Source organism: Moschus berezovskii, chromosome 5 (genome assembly GCF_049115385.1).
Source record: "Moschus berezovskii isolate FMDL1 chromosome 5, NW_MosBer_1.0, whole genome shotgun sequence".
Lineage (NCBI taxonomy): Eukaryota > Metazoa > Chordata > Mammalia > Artiodactyla > Moschidae > Moschus > Moschus berezovskii.
The window spans coordinates 25,806,036-25,833,599 of NC_142464.1; the positions used below are offsets into that span (position 1 = coordinate 25,806,036).

The window sequence follows — 27,564 nt, forward strand, 5'->3', positions numbered from 1 at the left end:
TTATATTTTAGGTATGCGTGACAAATGTATTTCTTTTTATTGTTTTCTCTAATGTATTTCAGAAACTGAAGTATTTTATTTGATTCCACTGTTGGCCATAGTTTGAGCCCTACACACTCCCTTCCCTTTCACCTCAAAGGGAGCGCCTTTGTACGTAGCCACGCATACATCATTAGTGTAAAGATCAGGCTGGATCTGCTCCCAAATCTTCTTCTTAGGATTCAGCTCCTTGTCGGGCTCTCCTGTTGGGAGAGGGAAAATAATACATAGCTAACATATTAATAAACTGTCGTCAGAGATTTTTAGTGAATTGTCCTAGACACAATCTCTCATCTTTAGACCTGATAAGAATCTAAATATTTACTTTTAACACTTACTTTATTTCTATGACATCAGCACTTTTATATTCTTGATTGGTAAAACATTTTGTTATTTCCTTACAAATGTTACAGGTATTATTTTTTACTCTTTTAAGAGACAGCTGTACAGCTAATTTATTTCCCAAATGATTAGAATGAAAATACAAGATACTCATTTTATCACTACATATAAAGAAAGATTTTGAACAGTTGAGAGCATAATTTGATGTGTTGCATTTTTATACATGGCAGAAGCAGCTTATGCCTTACTATATGTTTCAACAAAAGATGACTAAATTGCTGCTATAGTACTTAAAGATTTCCTACAGTACTGGAAATAACTTAATGTTAGGGTTATCTAGCTAAATATGATAACTACTATGAATTTCATCTGCTGCCCATTCTACTTGATGAGATAGAAAGAGAACCAGCTGAATGAGAGAAGAAGCTTGCAAACAATTTGGCTGATAACGTGCTGATATCTAAAACATATAAAAAACTCATACCACTTAATACCAAAAACACACCCCATTTTTAAAGAGTAATTGGGTCCAAAAGCTAAAGAGTCTTGCATTTATACATGCTTTGAGATTAAGCATCAACTCAGATTTATTAATAAGACTCAAAACTAATAGGAATAATCATGATCTCAGAAAAGTCTGAATGCAAATTTCCATTTATTATGAGACTAAATCCAGTGCATTCTCAAAAAAAAAAAAAGGAAAAGAAAGAGGAGGGAGTGTCAGTGTCTTTGTCTTCTTGCTGTAATACTGTGTTCAAGTTATTTTTGGTTGATACTTTAGGGACTAGATATTGAAATAATTTATGGCTTTACAGATTTAAGACTAAAAGAAGAGTGGGGAGGGGTTTTAGCCATTATTATAAATATATCATGTAGCATCTTCTAAACTTTATGGAAGCAGTGGTTTTGTAGTTGGAAAATCGTTATTCAAAGCCAATTTGCAATTCAAAGGTTTGAGCCCCAAATGCAATTTCTATACCACACTTACTATAACATGAAATGTAAATCTCTAGACACTGAGCACATCAAAGAACATCAAAACGTACCAGCAGACACCTTAAGCTTTAAAATGTAAAACATATGCTAAAAAATAAAGTATGGCTAAATCATGGCACTCTCTGGGAAAAGAAAAAAAATACAGTAAGACTAATGATCTGTTGCATACATAGAATTAACTGTTATTTCCTTTCAGATTTACTGCTACAGAAGCAGCAACTGAGGTGCATAAGCAGGATGAGAATTAACAGACCTCACATCCCCAAGTTTATCAATTATTTGATCTGTTGAGCTTGGTTAAGCATTTTATAAGTTACAAGAGTATAATTCAAACAACTGCATGGGCCACTTAAATGTTAGGTTTTTCCCTTTCACTTTAGAAAATTTTTGTATGTTATCTACATATTCATTTACTAAAGCACAGGGAGAAACTATGAATATGAAGGGAATTTTAGACTGCAATGATGTAGATTTAAACACATACCAACAGCCAAACAGATTGAAAGATTAAGGGGAATGAAAGCTGTCATAGAAATAAAAGAACTATAAGCCTTCTCTGATGAAATAGTCCATATGAATTCATAGCAAGCAATGATCCACCAACAAAAATGCTGGTAATATTTGCAATTCAGGCACATCTATTTTTTGACCCTTCTACAAAACCTTAAGTTGGTAGCTAAGTTCTACTGGGTCTCGGTTTCTAAATTTGTAAAGTAATGGGTTAAAATAAATGATTTCTTCCAGTTCTAAATATCTGACTTAACAATTTATATAGAAAAATAAAATTTAAAATGCACTCATCTTAAATATTTAAGTAAAAAGGAAGGCAAATGTTAATCTGAAAAGACAAACCAAGATTTTTTTTCCTCAGTGTATGCTGAATCTTAAGAGGACAAGTTCACTTTTTATTTTCATTCCAGTCCAATTTAGAAAAATAGAATTTCAGGTTTGTCAGATATAAACATGACATCCTAACCAAAAGCATAAGGTTTGGGGAAGTGTTTTGATTTCTCGGTAAGCAGTGGTGCTCCTAGAACCAAAAGGCAATATAGTCTTTTAATTTCTGTTTTTCCTCTTAAGAGGTCTTCCACTTTTATCAAAGAAATGTTTATTCTACATCTGCCAAGCATCCTTTCTTTACTGCTTCAAAAGACCTCTTTGAAGAAACTTTCTCACATGTTAGGAAGCTTCATCTGTCTCAGGAGCACTTTACTAGAGAGAAGAAATGATATGAAATGAATCTTCCTTTTAGATTATTAAAAAAAAATAAATTTCAACTTAAGAGATTTCCTCTAAATCCTAAAGGCTAGTAAAAGCATATGCAAGTATATTACTAGGTTGACTTTGAGAATTATACATTTTCGGCTCCCTGTCTGAACTTTCTATCTCTTCATCTTTCTATGTTGCATTCTGAGATAATCTAAGCTTAAATGATTTTGTAGCACATTAACTGGTTCTCTATCCGTATCACATTCTTCTGTTATAGAGGTATCAAAATTATTATTTCACTTAGGATACAATCTCCCTGGTGTTTTATGCAATTTGAGTGTTCATGGGGAAGGAATAATTAGACAGTTGTGCTTAATGTACCATCTTATGTCAATCTCAATAAACAAAAATATCACTAACAATGGTCATTTAGTGTAGTCTTACAAGTCATATACATAAGTGATTTTAAATTTAAACATTCCAAACATAGCTTTCAGAATCATGATTCCCAAATTACAAATAGTAACTAACAGTAACTAACTTACCAGGGAAAGCATCAAAAGTAATTCTGTCCCCAGGAACAGATCCATTAGGAGGTGCCAAGATTTCCACTTTCTCTGGTGAACTTGCACACATCACCATTGCCTGAGATACTACTCCCCTCATCTTTGCAGGTTTCAGGTTACAAAGTAAAACCACCAACCGATTTTGCATCTGTGTGAAATATACATTGATGATTAAAGATGTACAGAGATTTAGAATAATCTTATCTAGAATACATTAAGGCACATCTAATATGCTAAATATCAAATGTTCTATTTTTGTGGCTGTTTTATCCTTGAAAGTGAAGTTGCTCAGTCATGTCCAACTCTTTGCGACCCTGTGGACTCTAGCCTACCACGCTCCTCCCTCCATGGTATTCTCCAGGCAAGAATACTGGAGTGGGTTGCCATTTCCTTCTCCAGGGAATCTTCCTGACCCAGGGATTGAACCCAGGTCTCCCGCATTGCAGGCAGACGCTTTAACCTCTGAGCCACCAGGGAAGCTGTGTCCAAAATCTTCTATGTTGTTAAAGAAGCTTTATATCAACATAAAAAAAAAAAAAAATTCTACAAACTGACAATGCATTAATAGATCAAACAGCAGAGGCAATAATATTTCACTTAAAAATAAATAAATGACTGAGTGAAACAGATTTGGTTTTAAATTTCATTGCTAGTTCTCATGTACTAGCAATGAGACTCATAAAGTTGATCTCCCTGTTTCCTCACAAAATGAAGGAAATGATATAAAGACACCACAAGGATTAAATCACAATATATATATATAAAGCATTTAGCTTAGCAACAGCACTAAAATAAATGCACATTTTCCCCTACATGTTTGATCATTTTCAATACTATGCAAGATTCATTTCCTAAATTAAAAAGTACTGATCACTTAACAATTTAAGCTTTATGCACAGCATAACAAACGATAGCTATTTCTATAATTTGTTATAGAAGTAAATAGAAATGTCTTCAAACTTCAAGAGTTGAAGTCAACTTTTTCCTCAATGAGCAAAAATAAGGGATACAGTTGTTTAAATTCTTTCAGTAGGTTTAAAACAAAGTAACATTCAAGAAGGGTCACTGCATGTGGAGACGACACATTCTAGATGAAACATGGTTTTATAAATAAATGTTATGTACAAATTTACCACCACATTCTAAGATTAAAAAAAAAATGAACTTAAGGTTCAAACAGAAAAGGCCCTCTTTTTGGTGATCTTCATGAATTCTTATTCTCTTCAGACATTAAATAACTTTAAGATGCCACATTTATGGGAAATTAATTTTAAAAAGTTACACCAAATATGTACAAGAAAAACAACAGGGTTAGCTATATGCAGTCTGTTAAGAATCAGATGATAGCTGTAGACTTTTACCTTAGAAAAATAAACAAATATACAAAATTTAGTATAGTTTCAGGGAGCTAAGTGCAGTTACTTTACAGACTGTGACTAGTACTGACTTGATGGTTAGATACAGATATGTATATAAATCACTTTGCATATGGCTGTGAATGGCAGCTTTTGGAAGAGAAGAACTAGTCTGTAACTTAGGAGAACAAAAAAGTTGAAGCCCCAACGAGGAGGAGTTTTTCAAATTTGAGCTGGCTCAAGATCAGTTGGTTCTTTCTCCAGGGCTCCTTATGAACCTAACCTCGTTAAGTTGTTATGAGAGTGTCCTGGTCCTATACAAAATGAAGGTTAAAAACAAAAAGCACACACCAGTGTCATCTATCTTTTTTCACAGATAAGAGAAATTTCTTCACTGATCTCCTTAATTCCATCTTTCTTCCCTCAACAAAGCAACCAGATGATACTATTAATATGTGAGACAGACCATATTACCCCTTAGCTCAAAAATCCTCCAGTGGCTTTCATCTCACTCAGAATAAAAGCCAAAGTCTTTACAATGATCTCTAGGACCCTAGAGCGTTTGGCATCCTTATCTCTTGACTTCATCTCCCATGACATTTCCCGTTATTTAGTCTGCTACAATGACACTGGCTTCCTGCTGTTCTTTGAACATCCCAGGACAACATCTGATTCAGGGCTGCCTGAAAATGCTATCCCATAAGACAGAACAATTTGTTTTCTTCATTTTCTTAGACCTTTACTTAAATACCACTTTGCTCTTCCCTGGCCACTTTTTTCCCCTAGCTTCAATACTTTCTAGATTCTTTCGTTACTTTATTTTTTTCCTGATATTAACACACTATCTATCATGGAAGTTCTGATTCTCCCAGATATGAGTTTCACAAAGGCAGGGCCTTTTGTTTATTTTATTATTATTATTGGCAGTGATGGGCCTTTGTTGTGGCATGAAGGCTCTTAGCTGCGGCATGCTACCTTTAGAGCACACAGGTTTAGTAGCTGCTACACACAGAGTTCTTTCTAGTTGCCCCATGGATGTGGGATCATAGATCCTCAAAGAGGGATCAAACCTACATCCCCTGCATTGAAAGGCAGATTCTTAACTACTGGACCACCAGGGAAGTCCCAGGGCTTTTTTTTTTTAAACGAATCTATCATTCATCTATCTACCTATCTTTCTTTCTATTCACTTGCCTACAACAGTTCCTGGCACAGTGCAGATTCGCAGTAAATATCAGCATCTAGAAATAAGAATGAATAACGTAGGGACTTGTGCAAGTTCACAAAGTCAATCAGCAACAGAGCTGGCAAAGAACCGAGAGGCAAAACTACTTTTAATGTTGAAGACCATGGTCTTTGCAGTATCTCTGAAGCACGATGGAGCAGAGGAAATAGGTAGATGATGCAAGTTTCTATAGAAGATGTCTAGAGAGAACAAGTTATAAATTATTAATGTCTGACATTGGAAATATAGATATATTTAAATATCTAAATAATAAATTTTAAAACATGCTATTTTTAATGAACAAAGGAATACCATTAAAAAGTTCAAGTTCAATCTTCACAATTCCCTCTCCTCTTTATTCTTCCAGTATGAAAACACTTGAGTTATAAAGATATAAAGCTTGTTTTCTTAATTTTAGATTGGTGCTTTCTGAGCTTATATAATGCTGATTTTAAAATTAAAATCAGGGAATAAAATTCCACAATGGAACAGTGATGATAAAATAACAAACTAAAAACACTTTTAAAAATTGAGAAAAAATAATACATCATTTCTTCTTTCTATGGTCATGACTTTGATCTTAATTTACAGATCTTTTGCAAGTTTTTGGTAGTTTTGTGTACTTTTTGGTGGATTTATCATATTCAAATAATCAACTGAATTAATCAATATTGACATGTTGTGTGGTCTGATACAAAATTACATGAAAAAACATTAAGAAAGAGGGATTGACACCAAAATGCATATGTAGAAATAATTTTAGCTACATAGATTACCTGTTCAAGAGGAACATGATTCACCAGGCCACTGACCACTGTCCTTGGGGCTGTTTCTCCAACATCTACTTCTTCTACATACAAAGAATCTGCATCAGGGTGTTTTCTGGCAGTGATGATACAACCAATTCGAAGATCCAGACGGGAAACATCAACAGGCTTAGAGTCAGCACTCCCTGCTACTGGTTGCTGTTTTTTCTCCTTTTTCTCTCCTAGAAAATAGTTACAAAGGGTAAACTTCAGAAGTAAAACAAAAATATAGTATGAAAATCTCCACAGTACTGATTCTGATGAGTTTAAAAGAAAAAAAAAACTGAGGGTTTATCGTCTACCTTCATTTAAGTAACAAAGGAAAGAATGACCCATGTCACAACATCTTGAATACCCTTTAAGCTATTTCTCTGTAGAACTGTCTATATCTCTAGTTAAAGACACAGAATAGATGTTGGTAATCTATGGCTCAAGGTCAAATCCAGCCTGCTGCCTGTGAAATAGTTTTACTAGAACAAAATCATTTTCATTAATTTATATACTGTTTATGCATGCTTTGGTACTCTGGCAGAGTGGACTAATTGTAACAGAGACTTTATAGTCTGTAAATAACCCTCTACAGAAAAAATTTCCCTTTCCCTGAAACAGAGGGGAAAAAATCCTTTAAGAATTACTGTGACTCTACAAGAGTGAAAAATTCTTTAGAAAGAATATCAGAAGTAGCCAGCTGACAGCATGAACTACAATCAAATATAATTTCACTAATAAAAAGTGTCTGTCACCACTTAAATATACCAGTAAGTATACAATGAATTTCTCCATTTCTTATACTCCTCTGAAAACTTATTAGAACTTTAGATTTGTCTACAGAAACTATTTGAGTGGAGGAAAATATTTTATTCCAATTATGCTTTCAAAATTCTACTTTTATTTACATGCTGATAATATAACTCTTATAAGCATAAGATCACTTTAGCCATTAAGTCAAAATGCAACCTGAATACAGTTCAAATTCCTAAAGTTTACATTTATCTTCTCTGGCAGAAAAAAAAAGTAAGACAAAACTACCTCCTAATCTGTAGGACATAAGCTGTTATGACTCGAAAGCACTGTTTCTTAACTACTTCTTTGTTTTATCGCTGGATAAATATTTACTGAGATCTAAGGCACTGAAAAAAGTAAGACGATGTGGGCTAGTGGCCCATACTAGCCAGGCACCAAAAATCTCTCGTAAGACAGACAGATGTGGGATTCCCTGGTGGGTCAGTGGAAAAGGATCCACCTGCCAATGCAGGAGACGCAGGTTTGATCCCCGCGATCCAGGAAGATTCTACATGTGGTGAAGCAACTAAGCCTGTATGTCACAACTACTGAGCCTGTGATCTGCTACTAAGCCTGCACCCTGGAGCTGCAACTACTGAGCCCACAAGCTGCAACTACTGAAGTTTTGAGTGTCCGAGGGCCCATGCTCTGCAACAAGAGAAGCCACTTCAATGAGAAGCCAGTGCACCCAAACTGGAGAGCAGTGCCCACTTGCCACAACTAGAGAAAAGTCTGCACTGAAGACCCAGCATGGCTATAAATAACATTAAAGAAAAAAAAGATATACATAATGAACATGTGATAAACATTACAAATAAAAAGAAATACAGAAGCACAGGGAACAGTAATTCTGTCTGGAGTGGGAATAGATGATTTTGCTTAAAAGACATTCATAATTTTCACAAAGATTGCTTATAAAAGAGAAAGTAGAGCTAGTTCAAAATAAATGACAAATTTTTAGTCTCATTAGCAATTTTTAAAAATACCACTTTCCATGTAACATATCAGCAAAGATTTTTTTAAAATAGTTAAGAGCCCTAATGATAAATATATATATATATAATTACTACAAAAACCTTAATAGTTACCTTTGAGTGATAAAATATGTACTTATTTTAAAATACTACATATGGCAACCCACTCCAGTATTCTTTAGTGAAGAACCCCACAGACAAGAGGAGTCTGCCAAGCTACAGTCCATGGGGTCACAGAGAGTTGGACACATGTAAGTGACTGAACAACATACATACTACTATAACAATATGATATAGCTACATTCATGAATTTTAAAACTTTAGGCATTGGAAATACCTTCTTCAGGAATCTACATTACACAGGTTGATTGTAAATATGAAATTCCATACCAAGAACTTTGTCAGTCATCATAAACAGACTTTAGAAATGTTTCATTAACAAATGAGTGATGCTCATAAGTGCAGTACAGAAAGACTGTATGGGTGCCATAGTCCTAGCAAGAGCAGAATTTTGGAATCTGGCAATCTTGGCAGTCAACAATGATGAAACAGCCCTCTATTCGCCCTCTATTCCAGCACTGTCCAATACAGTAGTTGCTGACTCCATACAGTTTTTAACATTTAAATTTAAAATAATTTAAAATTCAGTTCTTTAGTCATACTAGACACGTTTTAAAACGTTCAGCAGCCACACATGGCTACGTCTACTGTGTGGGATAACCCACCCATACAAAACAGAAAGTTCTACTGAACACAGGTATTCAAGACCTAGATCTCCATTTGGTCTTGGATGCTCCCTCCTCGAAAGGAAGACTTTGTTGTCTCATTTAACCACAAGGTTGACTGACCTTGTGTCCACAATACTGCATCCTCTTTGAGGACGGACTTTTTACCAAACTTATAAAAACAGGTTGCATGAATGTTTTGTGCCTATTTATAAAATTCATAAAAAGAAAGAATCAGTCTGACTTGCTTTCATTGTAACCATACCACCTAGTGGTGAAGTGATGTAGAAAAGGATCCACAGCTCCTAGAAGCTATTCATTCTTATCAAAAGGAATTGACAAGAGTTAGGTGCTAAAATGGCTTAGATCAGTTCACGAATCCCTCAGCCCTTTTATATTTTCCAAAAAAATTTACAGAGTTTAAGTACCATGAGAGGCATGTGTAATGAATTATAAAAACGTTATTTTTTGACATTTGGGAAAATGAAGTCCAGAAAGGAATAAAGGAAAGTTAATAAATAAGGAGTCAGATTTATGATTAGAAAAATAGCTTTAGCAGCCAGGTAACGACAAACTAGAAAACATGAGGCTTTAACATTAATTCAGATGAGATCATGAGAACCTGAACTACCTGGTGTCACAACGTACTAAGTCGCTCCAGCTGTGTCGGACTTTTAGTGACCCCATGGACTATAACCCATCAGACCCCTCTGTCCACGGGAGTTTCCAGGCAAGAATACTAGAGTGGGCTGCCATTTCCTCCTCCAAGGGATCTTCCTAACCCAGGGATCAAACCTGCATCTCCACTGTCTCCTACATTGGCAAGTGAATTCTTTACCACTGAGCTACCTGGGAAGCCTGAAAAACCTGGTAGCACCTAACAAAATGCAGGCACAGAACTGGGCTGCAGATAGGTTTTGGTGGTAGGAATTACAGCCAAAGCTGATTTTATTGTGCTTCCCTTTATTGTGCTTTGCAGATAACTGCATTATTTACAAACTGAAGGTTTGTGGCAACTCTGCATCAAGCAACTTTCTTGACACCGTTCTTTCAACAGCATTTGTCACTTTGTGTCTTGGTGTCACATTTTCATAATTCTCAAAATATTTCATACTTTTTCATTATTATATTTGTCATAGTGATCTGCCGTCTGAGATCTTTGATGTCACTATTGTAAATGCTTTGGGGTACCACGAACCATGCCCATATAAAATGCTGAACTTAATAATTGTGTGTGTTCTGACTGTTCGACCATCAACCAACCCATCTGTCTCTCTCCCTTTCCTCCAGCTGAAATTAAGCCAATTAAGAAACCTACAATGAAGAAAGAGAATGCAAATATCCCATTTATAATTTCTATTTTGGTTACATGTTCAAATAATATTTTCAATGTATTAGGTTAAAATGTATTATTAAAATTAATTTCACTTGCTTTTTATATTAATGAGATTGCTCAAAAACGTTAAACCATATATACACTTCATGTTATATATCTATTGGACAGAACTCTTATAGAACATTATGGTCCAGTAATACAAAAAATGAGTTTAACTGTATATGTTTTTGTTGCATAAAGGTATGACCAGGACATCAATACAAGACTCTGAAGTGTAAAAGCAACAACAAAACTTTAAAAATCTTTGTCATTAAAAAAAAAAAAAGAACCCAACAATGGCCTTTAATCAGTGATTAAGTGAAAGGAAAAGTCACATATTCTTCACATTTAAAAGCTAGGAATGATTAAGCTTAGTGAAGCAGGCATGTTGAAACCCAACACAGGCCAAAAGCTGGATCTTTTATGCCAAACAGCCAAGCTGTGAATGCAAAGAAAAGAGTTGTTGTAGAAAACTAAAAGTACTACTCCAGAGAAGACATGAATGACAAGAAAGCAAAACAGTCCTGTTGATAATATGGAGAAAGCTTTAATGGCCTGGAGAGAAGAGGAAACCAGACATATTCCTTTAAGCCAAAGCCTAAGCCAGAGCCAAGCCTTAACTCTCTTCAATTGTGTGAAGGCTAAGAGAGATGAGAAATCTGCAAAAACAAAAGGTTAAAGCTAGCAGCGCCTGGTTCATGAGATTGAAGGAGAGAAGTTGTCTTCATAACATAAAAATTCAAGGTTAAGCAGCAAGTGATGTAAAAGCTGAAATTCAGAAGGTCTAGTTAAGATAATTAACGAAGTGGCTACATTGAACAACAGATTTTCAATGTAGATAAAAATTGTAAGCCTTCTATCGTAAGAAGACGCCACCTAGGACTTCCATAGTTAGAGAGGAGAAGTCAATGCCTGGCTTCAAAGGACAGGCTGACTCTCTTGTTAGGGGCTAATGCAGCTGGTGACCTTAAGTTGAAGCCAAGGCTCATTCACCATTCTGAAAATCCTCTGGCCCTTAAGAATGACACTTAATCTATTCTGCTTGTGCTCCATAAATTGAACAACAAAGCCTGATGACAGTACATCTGTTTACAACATGGTTTACAAAATATTTTAAGCCTACTGTTGAGAGACTTTCACCTCACAAGAATGATTTCTTTCAAAATGTTACTGCTCACTGGCAATCCACCTGGTCACCCAAGAGCTCTAATAAAGATGTGCAGTGAGAGTCAGCTTGTTTTCATGTCGGTTAATACAACATCTATTCTACAGCCCATGGATCAAGAAATAAGTTTGACTTTCAAGTTTTATTCTTAAGAAATACACTTTTTAAAGCTATAGCTGCCACATATAGTAATTCCTCTGACAGAATGATGCAAAGTAAATTGAAAACTTCTGGAGATGATTCACCATTCGAGATGCCACTAAGAATTCATGGAAAGAGGTCAAATATCAACATTAACAGGAGTTGGGAAGAAGTCAATTCCCACCCTCATGTATAACTTCGAGGAGTTCTAGATTTCAGAGGAGGAAGACACTGCAGATTTAGCAAGAGATCTAGAATTACAAGTGAAGCCTAAAGATGTGACTAAATTGCTGCAATCTCATGATAAAGTATTAGTGAATAAGGAATTGCTTCTAATGAATGAGCAAAGAAAGTAGTTTCTTGACATGGAATCAACTCCTAGTGAAGGGGCTGTGAAGATTGTTGAAATGTAACAAAGGATTTAGGACATTACGTAAATTTGGCTGATAAAGCAGTTGGCAGGGTTTGAGAAGACTGACTCCAATTTGGGAAGAAGTTCTACTGTGGGTAAAACGCTATCAAACAGAACTGTGTGCTACAGATAAATAGTTTGTGAGGAAGATTCAACCAATACAGCAAACTTCATTGTTGTCTTATTTTAAAAAACTGCCACAGCCAGTCAACCATCAGCAACCATAAGCTTGATCAGTCAGCAGCCATCAACACTGAAAAAAGACTCTCCCCCATCAAAAAGATTGACTTGCTAAAGGTTCAGGTGATTGTCAGCATGTTTTAGCAATAAAGTATTTTTAATTATGTACAGTTTATTTGTTTTTTAGGTATACTGCTATTGACCACTTAATAGACTACAGTACAATGTAAGCATAACTTTCATATATACTGGGAAACCAAAAAATTCTTGTGACTAGCTTTCTTGTGCTATCTGCTTTATTTTGATGGTCTGGAAATGAATCAGCAATATCCCTGAGATATGACTATACAGGTTTTGGTGGTCAGTTAGATACAAAAATTGAGGGACAGTGACAAGTTAAGGTTGACTGCAAGATTTCTACTCTAGTTGTTTAAGTGGACAGTGATATACTTTCTACTTCAGTTCTTACGGATTCCTAAAACATTAACACCCCAATGCTAGTTCAGACATTCTACTTTGACTGGAATATTGTTTTCTGATCTTCATGACTGCTTCCAAGCTAACTTTCTACCTGTGATTTCTCTGAAACTGTTCCCTACAAATACCTTCAAATTCAGTCATACCAAACTACATATGGTTCTCCACTTTCTGGTTTTAGTTATGCTAGTCCTTCTATCTCAAGTCATGCTCTTACCCTGTCAACCTTTACACACCCTTGAGAGCCCACCTTTAATGTTCCATTATCCTACTGTTCTTAAACTTTATTTTAATTCATAAAAGTTTGAACTTTCTTCTTGACACCATTATAAAAAATGTTGACATTTGGTAAACTAGTCAAGTGCCAAACAAATTTAACTGTTAAAAAATACCTTTCTTTTCAGCTTTCTCTTTCATCTTCTTTTCTTCTTCTCCTCCTCCACCTTTTACTTGCTCTTTAGCACCAGAAGATATGGTTGTTATTGGTATAGACTGTATCTCATTTTCAGAAACTGTAGAATCACTTTTTAGTGGAGGACCAGATGGAAATGGTATTTGTTTTACTGACAAAGAAAATGAAATAATGTCATTTATGTTAAACAAACAAACAGAAAACTATGAAACTGAATCATAAACTATTTTGAAACAAATACCATTGATATACAATATTGTATATTACAGGTGTTCAATATGAGTAACAATTTTAAATGTTATACTGTATTTATAGTTATTAAAAAATATTGCCTATATTCCCCATGATGTATAACATATCCTTGTAGCTTATCTGATACACAATTATTTGTACCTCTTAATCCCCAACTCCAATATTGCCCCCCACTTTGCCTCTCTCCGGTGCTAACCACTGTTAGATGTAACCACTACATCTATGAGTCAGCTATTTTTTTTATCGTATTCCCTAGTTTGTTGTAATTTTTAGATTCCATCTATAAGTATTTGACTTTTTCTGTCTGACTTATTTCACTTGGCATAATACCGAGTCCACCAATGTTGCTGCGAATGACAAAATTTCATGCTTTTTTATGGCTGAATAGTACTCCATCGTGTACATGTGCGTGCATGTGTGTATGCCACATCTCCTTTACCCACTCATCTGTTGATGGACATTTAGGTTGCTTCCACATCTTGGCAACTGCAAACAATGCCACTGGAAAACTGAGGTGGATATAATCCTTTCTAATTAACGTTTGGTTTTTCAGATATATAACTGGCAGTGAACTGCTGGGTCATATGGTAGAATATGAACTCTTCTTAAAAAAGAAAATTCAGCAAATATAATTATCAAGTCTCTACTATCTAAGACTGTAAAAAGGCTGCTGCCAGGAAATGAAGTATATTTTAACCATAAAAGAATAAATGCATTATTCTCCTTCAATCACTAATGACTAAACTGAGAAAATTACAGATAACAACCATATAAACTAATATTTACTGTGTCCCAAACACTTATCAAAATGCTTTATCTGAATTAACTCTACAATTCTTACAAATACCCTAAGCAGTATCCACATTTACAGATGACCAACCTGAGCCAGAAGGTTGATCAGAGAGATTAGAAGCGCATCTTTCTAAACTTCAATTTTGACACTTTTTGCATGATCTTAGGCAAGATCGTTTATTTGCCTTTTCTAAGTTGCTATTTTCTCTTCAGTATAAGATGATAAATGCATGCTGCCTTTCTCATGAGTAACCAAGCATAAAGTCTAACTTAATAAACCATCTATGAAGTTAAGAACCTGGTTCATCACACACATAGTGAATTAGGGATATAAGATTTTATACCCAGGCTGTCTGTTTCCAGAGACTACACCTCTCAGGGTTTGGCAATACGGCATGTTTTTCACTCACGTTTTCTCTTAAACTGAACAATCAATTGGAAATATGTTTCAGTAAGTCATTTTTATATCAGAATTAATAAGACAGCATTACTTGTTCATAATTTTATTTCAAAAAATGTTTTAAAGAAACTGCTCCAACAATGTGAAAAACATATTCAGTGCCTAGTAAACATGGAAGAATATAATCTTGTGCAGGATTATGATGTGGCTTATTTTCCAGCCAATATTCAAACCACTTTTCTGAGGTATTTATAAGTTCCTTGGAAGTTACTGCTTCATTTAGTAATGAAAAGCTCCACCTATTCCTATTAATGTCATTTTATAATAGTATGAATTTATCTAGACACTTTTAAAATAATTCAATAAAAACTTCCATTTCATTTACAACATACCAGGTGAAATGATAATTATCTGCTGATTTGGATAACTTAAAAAACAGTATTTGATTTCAGGCAAATTACATCTCTAAGCATCAATGTATAAAACAAGAATATCTGTGTACACAAGATTTTAAGGATAAAATACAAAACGTGTATGAAGCACTTGGTAGTGCCTGGCATACAGTCAAACTTAATAAATGTTAACTAAATACTATCATGGCTTATTTTCAACAACTACTCAATAGGGAAGAGTGATGATCGAGTTTAATAGGGGATCAATGATGATCACAGTAGAGACTAAGAAGAGTACAGCTCTCTAAACTCCAATTTTGGTACTTTTTGCATGATCATAGGCAAGATCATATATCTGCCTTTTCTAAGTCTCTATTTCCTCTTCAATGTAAGAGGATAAATGCATGAGAAGGGAAGGTGTGAGGATGAGACGAGTAATCAAGCGTAAAACCCAACTTAATAAAAAATGTAATAATTATTGTTATAAATCAACCTATCATTTCTATAATTAATCACCTCCATTTTGAATTTCTGCCTTAATTAGCTCTTGTTTCAATCCTTCAATTTCTTTCTTCAATTTAGCATTTTCAACTCGAAGTTTCTTCTCTTCTCTCAAAGTTGCCTGCAAAACTGAGATCAAGAACCACCAGTTAAGATATAGTTGTGTTTTCTAAAAGGTTTCTTATGAATACTACTTTATAAAAGCATAGCCAGTATAAACAAAGCTAGAACCAAATGTTTCACCAGTTCCTTTGTATCAGTTTAATATTTATTAAACAACATGATATTTAAAAGAGAAAGGGAGAAAATCTGTGAAGTAAAAAATACAGAAGAGGTTTTCTTTATCAATCATTTTCTGAGTTTTTATAAAAATGCTATGACAATGTAAGAACCTCGTTCAGTGTTAGAAACAGATTAACTGAGACAAATATCAGATACATTAAACTTTTTTCAAAAGTCTAAGATCGAATAATAATACCAAACAATAAAAAATTGCTCTCATTTCTTCCTTTTTAATCAGTATCTTGTAAAAGGAAATGAAAACTCTTTAATTCCTAATGTCTCAAAAGCAGAGCTGGTCAAAGATTAAATGAAATGATTTGCTCAACATAGTGTATTAAAGGTGAGCAATAGGGTAAACAAAATATAAAAGACAAGGATTCTCAGTGGGGTTGGTACCGCTCTCTAGGTGGGACTTTTAAAAATCTGTAAGGGAATTTTTGGCTGTCACGAATAATGGGAGTCAGTACTGGCATTTGGAAGGCAGAGGTCAGGGATTTCAGATGTTCTGCAATAGGTTAGATATTTCTGTGAAATGAAGAACTGTCTCATATTCTGCAGGATTTTGCAGTGACATGGTACAGATGCACAGGTGAAATCCTGTTTATTATTTGAGCCTAGAGTCTAGTTATTTTTTACATTTAAACATTTTTAAACATTTTCATTATACTCTGAATTTTCTAGGAATCAAGTGCCATGCAAATCAAGAGTGAACTGTACTTTGTTTTGTTCAAGAGTTCTACCTAAAGAAACATCATTCATCATTTTGAGTAAATCAAAAACATGACTCAAAGCTGATTTTGGTATCTGGGTTGCCAACACAAAGGCACACTATTATATCAATCTATACTATGCCTGCTGCATTTTTGCTGATTCCATATATGCAAATCACATAGCAGGTGATACTCTCGTGTCAAGCAGTATACTCCTGCCCATGTATTTACTTTCATATACATATTTATTACTACTACTCTCCATAAATTACTTCTTTTTTAATTCTCTTCTATATTACTTATATCTCTATAATCTCTTCATCTAATGGAAAAAAGCATTAAGGATTTTTAAAAATAGTAAAAAAAACATCCTTTTTAAATTTTAAGAAAAACAGTAAGAAAAAGTATTTATAAAACATTATAAAAATAATTAAAAGAGTATTTAAAAAGAAGAAAAATTTGATAAAGTAAAAAATTTTTAGATAGTAAATGTAGGATTTTGTAAGTCATTCAGTTTTAAGTAGAAGAGAAAAGTATTTATTTAAATAAGTGATGGTAAAAGACTTTGGAATTTTCATAGCATTACCATTGGCTATTGAGAAATAAAATAAACAAAAAACAACCTAAATTCTAAGCAGAAATTTAGATTTGATATTTTTGAGACTACATCATAGAAATTTTGAGGTAAAACATAAGCACTTGAAAAACTATAAAAATAATTTCAAAAATACCCAAAAAGAGAGCAATGTGAAAGTAAAGATTTTTTTTTTTATATGAAGTTAAATATGCAGGTCAGGAAGCAACAGTTAGAACTGGACATGGAACAACAGACTGGTTCCACATAGGAAAAGGAGTACGTCAAGGCTCCATATTGTCAACCTGCTTATTTAACTTATATGCAGAGTACATCATGAGGAACGCTGGGCTGGAAGAAGCACAAGCTGGAATCAAGAATGCCGGAAGAAATATCAATAACCTCAGATATGCAGATTATATCACCCTTATGGCAGAAAGTGAAGAGGAACTCAAAAGCCTCTTGAGGAAAGTGAAAGAGGAGAGTGAAAAGGTTGCCTTGAAGCTCAACATTCAGAAAACTAAGATCATGGCATCTGGTCCTATCACTTCATGGGAAATAGATGGGGAAACAGTGGAAACAGTGTCAGACTTTATTTTTTTGGGCTCCACAATCATTGCAGATGGTGACTGCAGCCATGAAATTAAAAGACGCTTACTCCTTGGAAGGACAGTTATGACCAACCTAGATAGCTTATTAAAAAGCAGAGACATTACATTGCCAACAAAGGTCCGTCTAGTCAAGGCTATGGTTTTTCCAGTGGTTATATAAGGAAGTGAGAGTTGGGACTGTGAAGAAAGCTGAGCACCAAAGAAATGATGTTTTTGAACTGTGGTGTTGGAGAAGACTCTTGAGAGTCCCTTGGACTGCAAGGAGATTCAACCAGTCCATTCTAAAGATCAGTCCTGGGTGTTCATTGGAAGGACTGAAGCTGAAGCTGAAACTCCAATACTTTGGCCACCTCATGTGAAGAGTTGACTCACTGGAAAAGACCCTGATGCTGGGAGGGATTGGGGACAGGAGGAGAAGGGGACAACAGAGGATGAGATGGATGGATGGCATCACTGACTCGATGGACATGAGTTTGGGTAAACTCTGGGAGTTGGTGATGGACAGGGAGGCCTCGCGTGCTGCAATTTATGGGGTCGCAAAGAGTCGGACACAAGTGAGCGACTGAATTGGACTGAAAGGAGATATTTGAGTTTCTATTTGATTTCACCCAGCTTTCTTCATTTTTAGTCTCTAACTCTATACCAACTTATTTTAAATATTATTTTTCTTTACTAGTCTTGAATTAACACATTGTTTTCTCTAAATATTACATGTTCACCTTACACCAATTCTAACATAACTTAATCCCAGAATACTTCGTCACTCATAACTGCAATATTAGAGGAATACAGAAGCCATCATCAAGACTGTGAAGTAATATTGTCTGTGGTAAACACAGTTTTTTTTTGCTGTCACTATATGAATTCATTTTAAGTATCTCCCTAGAAAACTTAAAATTTTCAAATTTTCTTACTTGCTTTCTCCTTAAGAAGAGCAACTTGTTGCTTAAGATATTCAATAATTTGATCTGCTTCTGCACCCTTCTGCTCCAATCTCTTCAGAACAGCATCACCGGTTGCCATTTTTGCCAAGAAACGGCAGAAAATCCTAAGTGAATAAATGAAAGTGATATATTATACTGTAGAATGAGTAAGTTTATTATACAGGACACCATGAACAAGCGGTCTGAAAGGAAAAACATTTTCTATAGAAATAGAACCATATATTAGAAAAATAAATCAATTAAGAGGCAGAAATGTTAATAGATTAATTCCTCACTCTGACTGGAAAAGAAAAATTTTTCCCAAAAGCAGAAAATATGATATTTAATCAAATTTCAGGTTGGAAAGTTTTAAAGAAAGCTTTAAATACTGCAGAATATTATGACATAAGACAGGAACACTACGAGACAGACTAACAACCTTAACTAAGAGATAACTGAGTACTATACCTGAGTTCCAAAGTAAAGGCAATTACTGAATTTCTTCTTTATATGTTTCTCTCATGCATTGGATATTTCTACTGTCTATTTATGTACAAACTTCCTTACATGTGAGGAAGAACATGTAAATTAGGAAAGACAATATTAAAGGGAAAAGATCACAATTAGGAAAACATCAATATTAATCATATACATACTGAGATATAATGTCAGTGTATATATATTATATACAGAGAATTCTATAGAATTCTTTATATATAGACATATATAGACACATATACAGAATCCTATACATATATAGACACTGACATTATATATAGAATTCTAAATTCTATATAATAGAATATACTCTAACATAATATATATTATATATACATACACTGACATGACATATATAGAATTCTGTATATTATACAATTCTATTTCCTTTTGTAGAAGAAAACAGAAATTTAATTTTCTAATAATTCATAGAAATTAGAAGACATCCTATCGGTATGCAGATAATGCATATATAAGCAAAATTCTGGGATTAATTCATCATGTTCAAAAGTTCAAACTTTTGAAGCCAAATCATTAAGTTTATACTGCCAAATATTAAGATAGGCACAATGACAAAAGGTTAGTCATTACCAATACTAAGAATTGCTTTTTACCTAATTTAGCATCAGTTAACATTTCAAAGCATGACACAAACATTGTTGAAACAGTTCTAATTTTAAATAAATAATACACACTCAATGGTGAAGTTATTTATTAAAAAATTGGCTAACAGTGGACAAATAATATAAGATTGATTTAAAATTTCAAAATTATTAGGCAAAGAATACTGAGATGTTTACTTTTTTATAAAAAGAAAACCAACCCTCAAAAATCTTTATGATAACGGTGACAATGTACGACAAAGAAGCAGCTTTAAAAACCTTATAAAGTTGTTAGTATTGAAGAAAATATAATGGGGCAAAGGTAGTTAATCTGGAAAAGCCATAGTAAACTGCTCCATGGATTATTACTTAATAGCTTAGAAAAACAGAGGGAAAAAAATGTACAAGAGTGAAAATGAAGATATAACTTCTTAAATTCTGCCAATTTTTTACCAAAAGTGAATATACAATAACCTTGCTATTGTTCCTCAAACGTTAAAGCCAGAATTTTAGAGAAAAATACATGGACATATGATGAAAATTTAAAGTAAAAAAGTTATTTTTTTTTTGAACTTTTAGTATCCCAGTTACAGCATTGTTTTAGTTTGACGTCTATTTCAGTTTAACATAAGCAATGACCAAATATTACATATTTCAATAGGTGAAATACAGCTATCACTAACAGAAACAGTGATTTGATTTGGCCTAAGTTGCAGCCATGAAATTAAAAGACGCTTACTCCTTGGAAGGCAAGTTATGACCAGCCTAGATAGCATATTAAAAAGCAGAGACATTACTTTGCCAACCAAGGTCCGTCTAGTCAAGGCTATGGTTTTTCCAGTGGTCATGTATGGATGTGAGAGTTGGACTGTGAAGAAAGCTGATCGCTGAAGAATTGATGCTTTTGAACTGTGGTGCTGGAGAAGACTCTTGAGAGTCCCTTGGACTGCAAGGAGATCCAACCAGTCCATTCTAAGGGAGATCAATCCTGGGTGTTCATTGGAAGGACTGATGCTAAAGCTGAAACTCCAATACTTTGGCCACCTCATGCGACGAGTTGACTCACTGGAAAAGACTCTGATGCTGGGAGGGATTGGGGGTAGGAGGAGACGGGGACGACAGAGAATGAGATGGCTGGATGGCATCACTGACTCGATGGACATGAGTTTGAGTGAACTCCGGGAGTTGGTGATGGACAGGGAGGCCTGGCGTGCTGTGGTTCATGGGGTCGCAAAGAGTCGGACACGACTAAGCGACTGAACTGAACTGAACTGAAGTTGTTTGGCATAAGTTGTAACTTGCTTCCCGACCAATGAAAAATTTGATGAGTGATACTAAGATGAATGTGAAATTAGTGATACACGTTAGAAAAACCCTAGTAAACTTCTCTTAACAGATATGAAATAAATAGATTTAAGTGTAAAACTGGTCTCATAAATTGAACAGTAGGTCCACAAAGTCATCTCACAAATACATCAAGTTGCTTACAAACCCAAATATGAAACATGTGCCCTAACTTACAAAACAGATTCAAAATTAAGACTAAAAATAATTCAAAAAATACAGGTAATAAATCCTAGCCTACAAGCAAAAAAGATCTATAATTATACTGAAAATAAATCTATTAACTACCTGGAAAACATAGTTATGAGTTAAGTAAAATATAACTTTGTGATACATATTGAAGCACAGGCTAAGTTTAGGAAGAGAGAATGCCATGTTTCAAAACACAGTAACACAAATAAGTTAAACATATAAATACATGTACACATAAGAGGAAACAATGTGATAAAGGGAGATGATAGAATAATCTTCAAAATCTTTGTTATCTAATGGTGAGGGGTTAGGATATATAAAGTGAAAAGGCTAGCCATTCCAGGGAAACCAATATATTATTATCACAAACTGAAAACAGGAAAAAAATTACAGCTAGTTAAGACAGGTTAATAATTCATTTGGTAGAAAATGGTTTAAGAATCAGCTTTAAACATTTTTATAAGTAAACTTTATTTTATAAGTAAACCTTAAACATTTTTATAAGTTTTTTCTCAATAAAATGTATGTATCTCTCACTCAAATACAAACAGGTAAAACAACATCCAACTTTTCTTATACTTTAAATACTGCAGGACACTAATATACTATCCATATAAAGATAACTAATATATTTAATTATTTTTACACTTATGACTAAGGATATAAATTATACTTATTTTAGCCATAAGTGTAAAAATACTTGCTTAAATTAATGTCTACTTTTAAATTGGTAAAAACCAGGACCTAGAAACATAAGCTACCTGAAACATTCAGTAAAAATGAATTTTCTAACTACTAAGTGGATAAACAAAACAGGAGAAATAAGAAAAAAAAAAAAAGAAACAGTATTAGTAACAGACAGAAATGTTACTGGAAAACACTTATGTGAGCCATGAAATCTTAAAATACTGAGAATACAGAAGGATCGTATTCAACAATTCATACATAAAATAACTATGGATGAAGCGATCTAGGTTTTCTCCAGACACTGGTTAAAGAAGCGACTGGCTACCCACTCCAGTGTTCTTGCCTGGAGAATGGACAGAGGAGTCTGGTGGGCGACAGTTTATGGGGCTGCAGAGTCAAACACCACTGAGCAACTAACACTTCCACTTTCATGTTTAGGGCAACAGTGCTAGCTTAAGGACATTGCTTTAAGTTCAGACAAATGTTTTATCATTCAACCCGGTACTCATTTCACTACTCTGTGTCGACTGCTCCACAGTGTTCAATTTTACATTGAGTATCCATTGGATTTCAAAATTTTAGGCCTGCTTAGTGTCCTCAGAGCTTTTAATATGCTAATACATACAGGATTTCTCACGATGATAAAATTAATAATAGGTAACTTCTGCAGAGCATTTATCGTGGGCTGGCTAAACGCTGTACATAGATCAGCTACAAATACAGCAATTATCTCCATTATATATAGAAGAAAACTTGACTTAAAATTAATCTGTATCAGGTCATGTGGCTAGTTAGTAAATGAGGATTAAAACTTAGGTCTGTCTGATTCTGGAGTTAGCTCTTTTAAGGCCCAAGCTATAATTTTGATAAAGGATATGATTATGAAGCACTTCCCAAAGTATTTAGCCATGGAATACTAACCAACGAAAAGGTATTAAATTTTACTTGAACAAGAATTTTCTGTAACAGTTTGGGAATGCTGACTTACTCTGCACCAAAATTAAAAAAAAAAAGATTATGTGATTAAAATAGATATAATACCTAACTGCATGCACAGTAATTACAAATCTAAAACATTTACAGAGAAGAAAACAGTATACCCAGTATGTTAACTGTATTTGGATGGTAAGAGTCAAAGCTTTTTTCCCCTTTTTCCTCTACTAAATTTTAAAAAATAAACATTTTTATGATAAAAAGCTTTGAAAAGTATTAGCTAAGTTACTCTGCCCTTTCACTTTGTTTTTTTCAACATAACCACCATATTGCATCAAACCTAAAATGCTGCTGTAAGATGCCACTAATCATAAAATCAGGTGAAGCTGATTTTATGAAATACATGAATTTAGACTGTATCTTTATCATTAAAACACATACATAAAAGATTATTTCTGAGATTCCTATCATGTCTTTTTTAAGTTTTTTAATGGACCGTTAAAAATTTTTTTATTGAATTTGTTACAATACTGCCTACATTTTATGGTTTTTTGTTTTTTTTTTTTTTTTTTGGTCACAAGACATTGGGATCATAGCTTCCTGACCAGTGATCAAACTCAACATTCTCTGCATTGTAAGGCGAAGCCTTAACCACTGTACCATCAGGGAAGTCCCTGAGAGCTCTATCATTTCTAAACGGCTTCCCTTTACTTCAGCAATCTCTTCAGTAGTCTTCCCCACTCTTATTTTAAATTGCCAATATTTTAAAAATTAACAAATCTTCTACCCCAGTCTCTCAATGTTAGGAACCAAACAATCAAACAATTGCTTTGAAATGGCAGTTTTAACTACAGATTTTCATTTTTACTTTATAGTATAGAGAACTCCACAAAAATTTGTAAGTGATTCTCTATTTCTCAAAATATCTGATTTTGCTGTTTCAGAATTGCAATTAGCTAAAAATTTATATTCTCCTTAGACACTCTAAGCATTGTATCTCATCAAATATAAGATGCCGTCAATTGTAAAACGGCTCCAGTAATTAAGGAAAAAACCATAACTGATTTAATTGATCTAATGCTCTCTTACATTTTGTCACATCCTGTATTTTATGTACTGAAATACCTGCTTTGAATTTACAGGTTTTTGCTTTCAAGTACGTGATCTGGGAGTGAATTCAAATTTCAGCTCTGGCCCTCATTCATTAGCTGTGACTTTATTACTGAAGTACAGCTGATTTACAATGTTGTGTAAGTTGCAGGTGCACAGCAAAGTAATTCAGATATATACATATATTCTTATCCGTATTCTTTTCCCACATAGGTTGTTACAAAATACTGAGCATAGTTCCGACTGCTATACAGTAGGCCCATGTTACTTAACCCGTTTTTTATAGAGTAGTGACTGTAAGTTACTCCCAAATTCCTAACTTATAACCCCCTGCCCCACCTTTCCCCTTTGGTAACTATAAGTTTGCTTTCTACATCTGTAAGTCTGTTTCTGTTTGACAAATAAGTTCATTTTTAGATTCTACATATAAGTGATATTGTATGATATTTGTCATTCTCTCTCTGACTTGACTTCACTTAGTATGATAATCTCTAGGTTCATTCATGGTGCTGCACATGGCATTATTTCATTCTTTTTTACAGCTGAGTACTATTTCATTGTGCATATATGTGTGTGTGTGCACACATGTGTGTCTATACACACCATATCTTCTTTATCCATTCATCTCTTTGATGGACATTTAAGTTGCTTCCACGTCTTGGCTATAGTAAATAATGCTTAGGTAAACACTGGGGTGCATGTATCTTTTTGAGTTACAGTTTTCTTCAGCTATCTTCCTAGGACTGGGATTGCAGGATCATATTGTATGCCTAATTTTAGTTTCTTTAAAGAATCTCCATCCTATTCTTCATAGTGGCTGCACCAATCTACATTCCCACTAACAGTGCAGGAGGGTTTCCTTTCCTCCACACCCTCTACAGCACTGATAATTTGTAGATTTTTTTGATGATGGCCATTCTGACTGATGTAAGGTGATAACTCACTATAGTTTTGATTTGCATTTCTCTAATAATTAGTGCTATGATTCATGGGGTCGCAAAGATTCGGACACGACTGAGCAACTGAACTGAACTGAATATTAGTGATGTTGAGCATTTGTCATGTGCCTTTTGGCCATCTGCATGTCTGCTTTGGAGAAATGTCTATTAGATATTCTGCCCATTTTCTGACTGGGTTGCAAGGTGATCACCACAATAATCCAGTTAACATCCTTTACAATACACAGTTATAATTTTTTTTAATGACGAGGACCATCAAGATTCAGTCTATTTTCTAATATGCAAAACTATTATTAACCATAGTCACTATGGTGTACATTGCATCCCTTTGACAATCATTTACAACTGGAAATTTGTATTTATTCTTGATTGTTTTTCTTTACTCACCAGAGCCTTCTTCCCCTTTACATATGAGGACATATGCTTCAGGGCTTAAGGGATGGCTATGAGAGTATGGCTAAGAGAAGACAGTCCATGTATTTCAAACACTATGGCCATTAACACAGAAAAGCTTTTTGTCCAGTGACATATATATATATAATTTTTAAAGGGATATGTCTCGGTTTCCCAAGACCCTCTACCAAACAAGGTCATCTTTTATCTGGTCAGATTTTTCCCAAAGGATTTAAACAAAACTTCACCTTATAGGTGCACTCACCACTTTTTTTCCATTTCTAATCCAAGAACACAGTTAATAATAGTAGCTACTATTTTAATGGGCCTGGCACATTACATACACTGTTATTTAATCTTTATATGACACAGTATTTCCAGTTTATAGATAAACTCAAGAGAAATTATGTGACTTGTCTAACACCATTCAAATATTAAATAGTAAAGCCATGATTTTAACTTGTGTTTGATACTCCTAACCTCACACTAGGAGTTAAAGTGTTCCCCTAACAAAAAAGACTAACTCATCATCTATTAAAATTCTTGCATAACTAAATTACGAGGACTAAAAATCTCCCTGGCCATTTCTTACCACCCCTATTTAAGCCACCACCATAACTTCCCAGAATTTGTGCACAAGTCTCCTACCTGGTCTTTCACCCTATTCTCTCCAGTCTATTCTGAACGCAGTCAGAGAGATCCTTTCAAAAAGGCAGTCAGGACGTAACATTTCACTGCTAGTGAAGAGACCAGGATACCCTTCAAGATCCTTCATGACCTGTTCCTGCTCTCTGATTCTTTCTCCACCTCTAACTCCTTCACTCAACTCTGACCTACAGGCTTCCTTGTTGTTCAGGCTAGTTTCTGCCTGATGGCTTTTGCAGTGTTTGATCCCTCATCCTGACTTCCTTATGGCAAAACATGGTTGTTGTTCAATCACTAAGTCCCGTCTGACTCTTGGTGACCCTATGGACTGTAGTCCATCAGGCTTCCCTGTCCATGGGTATTTTCAGGCAAGAATACCAGAATAATTTCCCATTTCCTTTTCCAAGTGATCTTTCTGGACCAGGAGTTGAAACTGTGTACCCTGCATTGGCAGATGGATTCTTTACCACTGAACCACAAGGGAAGCCCCTCCCCAAATTACTCTTGTTTCTGTCACCTCTACTTGAGAATGACCTTTTCAGTGAGACGTTCAATGGCCACACTAAAATTTCAAGCCATATCCCCCTTCCCTGCTTTACTACTATCCTTTACTACTCATTACCACCTAAGACACGGTAATGTTTTAAACTTTATCTAATATGTGTCTTCCTCAGTAAAACATTAACTACGGGAGAAAGGAATTTTTATCTGTTTTGGTCATTCCCTTTTGCTGCTGCTGCTGCTAAGTCACTTCAGTCATGTCCGACTCTGTGTGACCCCATAGACGGCAGCCCACCAGGCTCCCCCGTCCCTGGGATTCTCCAGGCAAGAACACTGGAGTGGGTTGCCATTTCCTTCTCCAATGTGTTAAAGTGAAAAGTCAAAGTGAAGTCGCTCAGTCCTGTCTGACTCGTAGCGACCCCACGGACTGCAGCCTACCAGGCTCCTCCGTCCATGGGATTTTCTAGGCAAGAGTACTGGAGTGGCTTGCCATTACGAACGCCTAAAACGGTGCCTAGAACATGGTGGACGTCGAATAACTACCTGCGCAAAGAGCGAATTCCTATCACTGCACCCAGTGTTCTCTCACACGCACAAAAGTAAACATGTTTGTGCATATACTGTTTCCAGTAACATCCTTTCCCTCGGCCCCGCGTCCCGTTTTTCAAACTTGGCTCCTTCAAGAGGTCCCAAGCTCTTCCATGTTTCCTCAGGCCTAGATCCGCGCTGCTGTGCGCGGGCTTCCCACTAGTACCCGCCGGCCAGGTCCTATCTCCCGAAGGCCGGTAAGGGAAAAGGCGACTCCTAGGATCGTAACCCGTCCTGCCCGGGACCCTCTGCGGACAACACTCACATGTATCGGTGGACAGAGGCACCTCAGCAGCCTCGGCCGGGAGCAGGTAAGGAGCGCCTCAGCCTCACGAAGGCAGTGAGGAAGGACCCGATAAGGTGTCCTCGTTAAACGCCCGAGCGGTCTACAGAGTCCTCTCCAAATTCTCTGTCCCCCGCTTCCCTGTGCCCCGCCACACCACATTCCCTGTCGTCCATTCCTTCAGTCAATAATCACGCCAGTCATCCTGCA

General features: G+C 35.1%; 1 protein-coding gene across 1 annotated transcript; it reads right to left on the reverse strand.

The window, feature by feature from the left end:
- On the reverse strand, window positions 1-27,489 carry AIMP1 (aminoacyl tRNA synthetase complex interacting multifunctional protein 1). The gene is made up of 7 exons (XM_055434941.2): window positions 27,337-27,489; window positions 18,611-18,744; window positions 15,535-15,648; window positions 13,163-13,333; window positions 6,509-6,720; window positions 3,132-3,300; window positions 1-242 (listed from the first exon to the last, which is right to left on the reverse strand). Coding segments are annotated over exons 1-7 (969 nt in total). The 5' UTR covers window positions 27,339-27,489; the 3' UTR covers window positions 1-75.
- Window positions 27,490-27,564: the final 75 nt, after the last annotated feature.

What these genes read in the sequence shown, in the direction of transcription:
- AIMP1 (XM_055434941.2), bottom strand. An exon ending in AGAGAAAGCTGAAAAGAAAG is followed by an intron (nt 6,721 to 13,162) that starts GTATTTTTTAAC and finishes ACTATTTTCTAG; the next exon opens with GAGAGAAAAAGGAGAAAAAA. An exon ending in TACTTTTGATGCTTTCCCTG is followed by an intron (nt 243 to 3,131) that starts GTAAGTTAGTTA and finishes CTCTCCCAACAG; the next exon opens with GAGAGCCCGACAAGGAGCTG.